We start from the raw sequence: 11,530 nt of genomic DNA on the forward strand, positions 1-11,530 counted from the left end.
GCCTTTTTGTTTTTTATTTTGTACTGTTCTCTGAGGTCCACTTATAATGTTATCAAGATTTTTACATCAAAAAAACATCATAATTTAGAAGTAATAGGCTATTTTCTGTCCTGTATTGACCCCCCTCATCATAACACACCGTTTGAATAGGCGTGGCGGACTGTAGACTCGGAAGTAAACGCCCACTGGTTTGATTGGCTAACAGTTTTGCATATTTAAAAAATCTTTGCTTCTATGATTATGTCCCAAAGTTCTAAAGGACAGCTGTGTGCCCACCGATGTAAAACTTCTGCATGTATGTTTGATAGCCTACATCCTTCATAGATGGATGCTGCTGTGATTTAGGTTAAAAACACATAAATACACAGTACATATCAAACGATCTGTAATAACAGACAAAGCAATAGTGACCACGTAATAAAAACAGTTACTCACACTTGTGTTGTGCGACATTACTGTCAGCATCGTCTTTTAGTTTCAATCTTTCTGAAAATCCTGCGTCGAATTGTGCCTTGTTTGTAAACAAATCCGCTGTAAAATGAAATGAACAAAGGACCAACAAAGTTCTTACTGATGCGGTCTGGAACTTCATTATAAATAAAGTTCATCCACTCTATTCTAATGTTGCAAAGACTGTGTTTTTCCACAACTTGGCAATGCACAGCGTCTTGTTGTCTTCGGAGCCATCTTTATCGTTTGGTTTCTGCGTAGACCTGCGTTTGCCTCTCTCGTTATTTACCTACTACATGCGTGAATCGGTGGGCGGGGCTAAACAGGCAGTGATGTAGAAGCAGGCATTGATCTTGTTCTGCAGAGGCGGTGTTTAGCCACACTATTACGTAATAAAGTGGCACACTCCACATCCTGTCATTTTGGCAGATTGGCTTCAATATAAGCTGTTTTTAGACTAATGAGAAAGTTTTGAGTTCTGAAACTTAAAGGATGTTTTTATAGTACAATGACCTCTTGTGTCAAAAGATCAAGGGAATTTTGATTTCCTCAGTTAATGACCCCTTTAACCGATTGTTTATTAAGCAGAGACGAGTCAAGATTATTTTCTGTGGTAATAGACATGCCACAAATGCTGTCGACAGAGCTTGTATTAAACTTGTACTGAACCCAGAACACTCCATTAACTTTCAGTTCCATTATTTTGGATGAATTAATTCAGACCTTAAACATGTTTCTTTTAAGTCATTCAGGTCTAAATTAACTCTTTGATAAAGTTTTGTACTTCACCAGTGAGCTTACACTCATATGATAACAGCATTATCATAAAACCAGTCAAGCTCACATTTCTGGAACTGACTCCAAGGTAAACGTGCCTCCACTTTTACGCCAAGTCCACTGCATTTCATAACTGCCATTCAAGGTGTCAGAATGTAGCAGGGAGCGCGACTGTAAGGCATCATAGCGGCTGTCGTTACAGAAGTTAATTAAGGAAGAGATCAAACAAGCTGCTGTCAGCTGCCCATACTGATTTCATTTGGCCATGTGCCAAAAATGGAGAAAATGGAGAAGTTAATCAGATTTAAAGCCTGTTGAGACATGCTTTGACAAGGCCTCCACTGAGTTTATTTAAGGTAATGGAGGCATCTTTTCAAATACGACCCAGACATGTCCTGATGAGATTCACATCACTTGCAAACAAAGGTCAATGAGTGACAACACAGAAGGTTTTAACTCCTAAATGAGTGTCAAGTTCCTGGAAAACCTGTGTGTTCAACATTACGGAGCTGACCTCCACACTCCATCAAACACATGAAAGTTTTAAAAATATGCCAAGACTGAGAAAAAGGGCGTTCATCATGACCTGACCCCTTAAATATTATTTATGACCTCAGTGCACTTGGACGTATGTGGATAACAAGCTTTAACGTGATAACTAGAACCATTAGTGAAAGAAAAAACAACAACAGATTATCGTGGATGGTAGAGGTCAACCAACATTGGATTTTGTCGATACGATAACTAAGCTGGTGAAAAAGGCCGATGACCAATTAATCGGCCGATAGTTTTTAAAATACAGCAGCATATTGTATAGAGATGCACTGATGTATCGGCCAACCAATGACCAAATTAAAACCATTGGCAAATGTGTTAAAGCATAAAAACACTGATATGAAAAAAATGATGGTTCATTTATAACTAATTATCACACTTTGTAAAAGCTCTTTGAATTCAAATGCATATTCCAGAAATAATGATAGCCACAGAATGCAAAAGGGTTGGCACTCCAAACAACATGTAATATTTAATTTTTATTCTCTCTCATTCTCACATTGAGGAAAAACCGTTGTTATGTGACACTTATGAAAGCGGCACTTACCTGAACGTGATGAGGTAAAACCATCCAAATGCTTTAAAAACAGCAAACTTTGACTTCTGAGACACTGGTATCGTATCCATTAAGGCTGCACGATTGATTAAGCTTTAAAATCACAATAAGGTCTTGCGCGATTACAAAATCTTGAAAGGCTGCATTTAAAAAGTTAGCACTTTAGTCAGCATTGTGTAAAAAACCGGTGCCCTCTAGCGGTCTGGATGGCATTTTCCATTATCCATTACACCACTAGAGAATTTAAAAGGGCGTTTTGTTCCTTTGGTAACTTTTTATTTTGAATTGATGTTGCCCAACATAATATGTTAGCATAATATGAATTTGTGATGTTCTATTATATACAGTAAAAACATGTAAAATGTGAGTTCTGTTGTTTTGAACTGCAAAAACAGAAGTGCAAAAATGTTTTAGAAGTATAAAATAACCTTTTTTTTTTATTTTTTTACATCAAGCATCATGCTATGATATTTAGTTATTTTTCAATATTTTTTATCATTTAATCTTCAATTTATCTTTCACTGTGGATCTCTTTAAAATTTTGGTCTGTCATGTGTTCAACAGATCCAATCCATGTTCAATTTTATTGTTAGAACAAAAGCTTTTGTACCTCTTTGTACATTTTTAAAACACGATTCCTGAGCAAAATAGCATCTGATGACAAAACAAGGTAAGTGGCAAAATATCGGTAATAGTTATTTGTTAAAATCAGTATCTGCAAAAACTAAGTATTTTATTTTTATTTATTTTTTAAATCATATCGGTACATCCCTAATATTGAATGTTAAAAAAAAAAATCATCAAGTATCAGTGTTGGTTTATGCAGATAACTCACCATTTCAAAAAGCAATTATTGGCACCGATTAATTTGTAAAGCTGATATATCGGTTGCCGTCTAGTGGATGGGTCACATATAGTGGTGGCTGAATAAACTAAACCCATGAATCTCACATTCAGTCAAGAACATGTCAGGGTCATATTTCACCCTAAAAGAAATTAGAGACATTATATTTTTCATAAAGAAAATAAAGCCTACGTGTGGAGCTATTTTCATGACAATCACATTTAACACCTTACTTCCCAATTCTCAGTAACCTACCGAAAAAATATTATTATAATAATGTAAAAAAAAGACATTATTTCAATTGTAAATTACAATAAACAATGGTAGTTTTTGTTTATACTGGAGCCACATCCACACTAATGCATTTTCAACTGAAACTCGGCTTTCAGTTTCCTGACATCACTGTTTTCCAAAGTGTGTGGTAACGGAAAGCGTTTTCAAAACCCCATTCTAGTGAGGATGAGAGATTTGAAAATAGCTAAATTAATGCATTTAACCCCTTGAACAATAGCATTGAAAATTAGCGCCCCTTTGAGGTAATTGGGTAGAAATATTTAGATGAAAATAAAAGTCCTTCACACAGCACCTAAATGGACAAGTCATATATCAAATGAAAGCTCTCATTCTCAGGAATGTGAATGTTGTTGCCCTTATACCACAGTTCGAAAGATTTTTTTTATTGATGATAAAATGTTATATATCATCACAAAGGGGAGGATCTCATCTAATGACTCCTAAATTGAGCTTCTAGTCCACTCAGAGGCCGAGATATTCAATGAAACAACGAGGGTGGTGCTTGAACTGAAAATTAGACTGAACGTCTATGGACGAGCACATCTGTGAGTTATGAATGTTAATGCGAGTTAATAAAATGCTTTTTGTTTCAGTGTTTTGTTTATGACTGAGATCAGTTACTCTAAAACATGGAAGACCTGTAGAGACATAGGGCCGTATTTTAAGAGAGCTATGCCTTAAGTGCAGCACTATAAGTCAGTGGGCATGGCCATGAAGTTTTGATATTTTTGTGCAAGCATGTGCCAAATCTAGGCCTAAGTGGATTGACGAAATCACACGAGCAAGGCACAAATGGGCTGGGTCACGTTCAATTAATTTCGGAGGTTCTTCTCCAGTTATTGCACCGTCTGCATCCTAATATACATTACATTTTCTGTCAAGCAATGGCGATATAAATGAAGACAGCCCATTCATAAGAATTTGGTAGTGTAAATGGGCTTTATGAAATGCATCCCCTGCTCTTTAACTGTATAGTCGACTGCACTGCTCCGGACTGCAATGTATGTACAGTATGTTTAATTTCTATACACCATCCTTGAGCTTTGGAAAGGTACAAAATAAACTTAATATTATAATTTATATTATTATTATTATTATTATTGATCGAATGTCACACAAATCATGGCTAGTATTAAAAGTGACTGATAGCTCTTTGATATCATCTGCTGGTGGAATCCCCAACCTGCAAATGCAGGAACTGACTTTAGACTTTGCGCCGAGATTAGACTTAGCAAATTGCGCTTTGCGCCACTTTGTTAACATACAATACATCAACAGATAGCCCAAACACTCCAACCCATGCCCACTTGCATTTTGCGCTGGCACGAAAATGTATTTTAGAATTAGAATTCTCACCAAAATTGGATAAGACACAGCGCACGGTCGTTGCGTGTAGTGCTGCGCCTAGTATGGTCACAAAAATAAAGCATGTAAAGTTATTATTTAAATTTCTTTCAAAGTTGCGTAACTATTTATCAGTGAGTTAAAAAAAATGTAGGTAGCATACAAAAGCAGAACCACAAAACTATTAGTATAGCTAGTGCAGATGTTGCTCTAAATAATCCGATAATTGTATTGGCCCACACATTTTGTATTGGTTCATCCCTAGTCTCAAGTCCTATCATTCATAATATATGAGGCATTGTTTTGCCGTTTCTCCTTTAAAAAGACCATGAAGTAAAAGATTAGGATAATATGATCAAGACCTCAAATCGAACGAGCTGAATATCAAACGTTTAACGCAAATAAACTGACAAACATCAAATCGAATATACTTAAATGGCACGCAACAGCTAAAAAACACCTAAAACCATAACCTTATATACAAATAGTCATGAGATGTCACACATAAGCGTTGCATTGTGGGGGACATGTCTTCACCAGACTGTCCGTGATTAGCATAATAAAGACAGGAGATGGCTCCCCTACGTCCTCGACATCAAGCAGGGCCTTCAAGTACCCGTGAAATGTTTCTGTACTACAACCTTTTATCTTTGAAGTCTTCATGTAAATGCTGCAGTATCTTTTAATGGGCCCTGAGGTCAGCCATCCCTCACTCAAACAATGACCACAGCTACCTCAAATGCTATCCAACTAATCCTAAAGCATCCTATTGGGAATTTTATTATAAGATGTCCAACTTTTTATGGGCCACAAAAAAGAAAAGCTCTAAAATACCTCCCTGCAGATAAACTACAAGCTACATACATGCGTATTTCATTACGGGTCACACAGATGTGATTGTTCAGGACTCCTGAAGTAGGCCATAGAGGAACATATATGCTAAATCAAGTTAGAGTAAACATTTCAATGAAGGCTTCTTGAACTTGAGCCTTATTATACACATTTGTGCTTTAGCTTAGCTTTTTGTGTTGTTTATCTCCATTTTCTTTCACTGGAGCTTGCAGAAGCAGCATTTAATTCCCAGGAATTACAGTTACATGCTGTATTATTGTGCGTTTCATGAATAAACTTTGACTTAACCCTCGTGCGACCTTGGGAACATTTTTGTCTTTTTCTATCATTTTGGCTGTTAATGCCAACAGCATAAATTCAACCTCAGCTCCTATTATACATCTATAATACACCGTGTACACAAAATAGTTACACTCAGGACCTTAAGGACAAAAATGTCCCCATTGAAAGCCATTAAAACTGCAATATTTGATCCCAGTGCCACAAAATCATGAATTCTATGATATTATGCTTTCATTCCGGAGACCTGGCTTCAAAATTTACATTTTTTATATTTTCCAACAGATGGCGCCATTTATCTCATGTTTAGCCTATGGAGCAAATACATGCTTTTTTCCTATTTTCTGTTTGCTGTATTATAGAGCACTGCAGGCCAATTTAATAAATGATGCAGCTAAAATTGTGCGGGTGTGTTGGTATGGATGTCAGTATGTGTTGTATGTAAGTATTGAGAAATTTGTGTGTGTAAAAAAAAAACAACAACAGTGGCATTATGTAAACAAACTGGCATTTAAAGGGTTAAAATCCTGAAAATGAATGAATATTTGGTAGTTATGGTTAAAAAAAAAGTGAAAGTGGAAAATAATATTAATATATAATATTTTTATGCCAGTTTTTTTTTTTTTTTTTTTACACTGACACTTTTGTCCTCTAAGGTACTGAGTGCCAGTTTTTTATTTATTTATTTTATCTGACACTGCACAAAAAATAAAAATGCATTAAATTAAAAGTTGTTGCTAATCATTGACATCCCAGACTGTGATCCCCCCCCCCCCCAAAAAAAAATCCCCTCAGCATTTAGTACATGGAAAATAATTCATTTTTTGTGTTTGTTTTTTTCCTTCATAAAAAACAACAACAGTGGCATTATATAAATAAACTGGCATTTAATTTTGGTAGTTATGATCAGGACTGATGTTGGTTAAAAAAATTAACTCATTGAAAGTGGAAAATAATATTTAAATATAATATTATTATGGCAGTTTTTTGGCGCGGACATTTTTGTCCTCTAAGCACATCTGAGTACCTTTTTTAAATTGAAGCACAAGGGTTAAGCAAAGTCCAATCAATATTCAGGGAGTTTGGCTTCATGCAATTGATATTCAGGTCATGTTCAGCCTCATGAAGTTCAGTCAGATTCCTCAACAATTTTCTATATCATATAGTATTTTAAAAAAATAATAATAATAATTACAAATCTTAATTAGTTACTGGTCTCCTTTTACAAAGTATTATGCAAACTCCACAGGCCTACACAACGTTTACTGTACTTCACTTTGAGGAAAGGGGTTGAATTAATCATTCGTTCCCGACAAACACGAGTCTTCAGTAGTTTGGTAGTAACGATGTTAAAGATTCACTTTCTAAACTTAAAAATAAAACTTCCACCAAAACGAGTTTTTAAAGCCTGATACAACTGGAGAACCTTTCAAATTTCCTAAAAAAACTTTTTATTCCTAAAAACCTTTAATGAAACATTACCTATTTAATTTTTAATCTCAAAAGATTCACGTAGCTAGTCAACTCAAGAACCGTACAGCCAAAAACGATTCTTTATCACAAGAGGGTTCTTCAGGGTTCGCTAAACATAATAACTACTAAATAACTTTTGGTTTTAAGAGTGTACGCTTTGAACTAGTTGATTTAAACACAAGGACTAGAAAGCTAGAGTAAACCTCATGTAAAAGTGTCCAGATACAAGTCGCATTGTTAAGTTTTATACCTGTACTTCGTGTTGAATTGAACACTGCCGATAGTCGCGTGCACATCCACATGTAAACGCTTTTTATACTTATATAAAAATACGGAAAACAATGCAGATATTAAGTTTCCGAATCGTGCAAAAACTACAAACATCGTTTCATGTGTTGCATTGTATCAAACATGGCAAGCGGCACTCGTGGAGGGATGGATGCATTCTTACCTTCACACATCAAAGTAAACACTAGAAAAAGTTCGCATTCGTGTGTTCTTGTCCTTAAAGCCATGTTTGAAGTAGAAAGCCGAGATGGCTGTTATAATTAAAGGCTCGAGAGTTCAGTATGTACAAAGATTGGAATGGAAGGTTGTTGTGTAAGCCTTAAAATCCAGTTTCCTTCAGGATTTCATTCTCATTAGTTTGGAGCTGTGGGTTTGGCTAGATGTTTCAAGTTCTCCATGCTGAATTCACCAGAAAACTCCTCGAAATGGAGACAAAGAGCCCCGCTGCCCCTGTGCTGTATGCCCTGTGCTGGGGGTTTGTATGAGGAGAGCAGGAGTCGAGTTTCTCCCTCCTGTGGGAGTGGATGTGTAGGTGGGTGGGCTCAACTGGAGGAATAAGGTGAGTGGAGACCAGTGACACTGCTTTGATTAAGTTCGTTTCAATCAATTCAGCTGAAATGCTTTCATTTATTAGGGGTTTAAGCACGAATAAGTGCTAGAAACCCTACTGTATTTGTAAGAAAATGTATTATTATTATTATTATTATTATTATTATTCTGCCCTAAAACTGATCGTCCAGACCAAACCGTGAGGCCTACTAGAGACTTGAAACTTTGGGGAATGGTAGTACTCCGGCTAGCAAGCATCCGCATATACTCGCCCCGATTGGCCAAAGGGAGGCGCTACAGTGAACAAAAAAATTATTTAATTTTTTTTTTTTTTTTAATTACATTTTGGAAACAAAATAATTTTTTTCCTGTGATTCCTTGCATCATGGTAAATCTTTTGGAATCCCATCAAATTTTTGCTCCGACCTTTCGTTTTCCCGCTATTTTGGACTGTTTGAAAAAAAATATATTAACGAACTCGTCCTAGGCCGTTCGCACGATCGGAACCATACCAGTGCAAAAAGATTTAGCAGAGTCCCAATATGAAAAGTTATATAAAAAAGTTTGAACTTTCAATTCATCTTCGCAAAGGTACGCCAAAACGTACGTAGTGGGCGTGGCCACTTTAACTAAAACGGTTATAACTCATGAACGGAATGAGATATTATCACCAAATGTGGTACACTTACGTACGGAGTCATACTGAGGACACACACCAAAAAAAATTGCGTGTCTCTACCTCTTGGTGGCGCTATATTAAAACAAAAAACAAAAATGGCTCTAACTATGGAACCGTTGGTCCGCTCAGCTTGAAATTTTGCATGCAAGGTGCCATAAAAGTCTATGAGGACAGTCACATATCGTTTAAAAACATCGGCCAATCAAATCTCAGCAGCTATTAGATAGGGTTAAAAAAGGCCGATCAGAACGAAACGTGGTAGGCCTATTCGTCTCCTGGCCAAAGAGGGCTGTGCAAAATGTGAACAAATTTGGCCACCGGGAGGCGCTATTACGTTTATCATGCACACAAATGGTTGTATATACAGCTGTGTTTCACAGATCATACCATATGATGGACCTCTTTATTCTGAACAACTTTGCATCAAGAGCCATTGGTGTGAAGCAAATTCATTAAATATTTAAGATTATAAAAAAAAATAAAACACTTTTTCAAACTAGTCTTAGGCTGCTCGCCCGATCGGAACCAATTAAGTGCAGAAATATTCTCTGGGGTCCCATTATTAATAATTATCAAAAAAAGTTTGAACTTCCGATTCAGCGTCGCAAAGATACGCCAAAATGTGCATAGTGGGTGTGGCCAGTTTTACTTAAATTGTTATAACACTTGAACGGAATGAGATATTATCACCAAGTTTGGTACACATATGTATGGGATTATTCTGAGGACACTTAAAATTTAAATTGCGCACCTCTGTCTCTTGGTGGTGATGATAATGATTAAAAATCTAAATATGGCTCTAACTATGGAAACGTTGGTCCGGTCGACTTGAAATTCTCCATGCAGTGTCTTTGTCCAAGTTGCCATCAAGGTCTATGAGGACATTCGCATATCTGTAAAAAAATATGGCCGCCATCAACCAATCAACTTTTAGCAGCTATCTGAACTAGTCTTAGGCCATTCGCTCGATCGGAACCAAACCTGTGCTGAAATATTCTCTGGAGTCCCAATATTAATTATCTTATATATTTATAAAAGTTTGAACTTTCGATTCATCGTTGCAATGGTATGCCAAAATGTTCAAAGTGGGCATGGCCACATTTACTTAAATAGTTATAACTTTTGAAGGGAATGATATATCACCAAATTTTAAACACTAACGTAGGAGGTCAATCTGAGGGCACGCGGGAAAAAATGTGCATTTATGCCTCTTGATGGCGCTATAACAGTCAGGAGTGTAAAAAAACACCATATATCTGTGCTTCCTAACCTGATGTTTCTGAAAATTAAGACACTTTATCATGGTTTTAGGTGCTAACAGGCTGTCCAATGAATACTTATTATCTGTTACATATGCACTTAAAGAACCTTAAACGCTTGAACCCCATTAACTGCAACTTGCAGCTATATTTTTCATTACTATTCTGCACCCCTTTTAGTGGTTTAAGTAGCTGCATAGGTAACACAATTGTTCAAAAGGTTAGCAACTGTTCTCAAATATCATGTGATCTTCAGTACTACTGCCCTCTATTGGCCAGACTTTTCCAACATTCTGGCTGTAGATGGTACTGAGGTGCACTTAAGAAAAAAAAAAAATTCTTTAATGATAGTAATTTAATATTAATTAAGCTAAAATTAAATATTATAAATAAACTTTAGAACCAGAATAACAATTTTGGAATTGCACATTTAGAATAACATTTTTGGAATTATATAATTGGAAACAACTTTAGAATCGCAACTTTGGAATCACAACTTTGAAAACGCAACTTTGGAATCAAAACTTTGGAATCAGAATCACCATTTTGGAATCACACCTTTGGAATGCCACCTTTGGAATCACAACTTTAAAAATTGCAACTTAAGAATCAGAACTTTGGAATTGCAACTTTGGAACTACAACTTTGGAATTAGAAATCAGTTTTGGGATACACCTTTGCAATCACAATTTTTTAATCACATCTTTGGAAATGCAACTTTGGAACCACAACTTTGGAATTAGAAATCAATTTTGGAATGCACCTTTGCCATCACAATTTTGAAATCACACCTTTGGAATTACACCTTTGCCATCACAATTTTGAAATCACACCTTTGGAATCACAATTTTGCAAACACATCTTTGGAAAAGCAGCTCTGGAATCACAGCTTTGGAATCGCACCTTTAGAACCACACCTTTGGAAACACGATTTTGGAATCGCAAATTTGGAATCACACCTTTAATAATTGCAACTTTAAAATCAGAACTTTAGAATCACACCTTTAGAATCACAATTTAAGAATCACATCTTTGGAAATGCAACTTTGAAATCAGAATCACAATTTTGGAATTGCACCTTTGGAATCACTATTGGAAACGCAACTTTGGAATCACAACTTTGGAATCACAACCATAAAAACAGCAACTTTAGAATCAAAACTTTGTAATCGCAACTTTACAATTGCAAATTTAGAATCGCAACTTGGAATAAGAATCGTTCCTTTGGAATCGCAACTATATCCATAATTTAAATAGTCATTGCAAAAAACAAACTTCATCCATTTCAAAATTTAAATACATCATTATTTTAACACACTGAGTAAAATGAA

The 11,530-nt window shown here is 35.9% G+C and overlaps 1 protein-coding gene across 1 annotated transcript in view; it reads right to left on the reverse strand.

Annotated features, from left to right (window-relative positions):
* LOC127438129 (inactive tyrosine-protein kinase 7-like) overlaps positions 1–8,176 on the reverse strand; it is a 63,469-nt gene extending 55,293 nt beyond the window's left edge. Inside the window, exon 1 of the mRNA XM_051693443.1 lies at positions 7,876–8,176. Coding sequence (XP_051549403.1) covers positions 7,876–7,939 — 64 coding nt within the window. The 5' untranslated portion in view covers positions 7,940–8,176. The remainder of the gene's footprint in view (positions 1–7,875) is intronic.
* Between the last annotated feature and the right edge of the window lie 3,354 nt (positions 8,177–11,530).

The sequence above is a fragment of the Myxocyprinus asiaticus genome, chromosome 49 (genome assembly GCF_019703515.2).
Source record: "Myxocyprinus asiaticus isolate MX2 ecotype Aquarium Trade chromosome 49, UBuf_Myxa_2, whole genome shotgun sequence".
NCBI lineage: Eukaryota > Metazoa > Chordata > Actinopteri > Cypriniformes > Catostomidae > Myxocyprinus > Myxocyprinus asiaticus.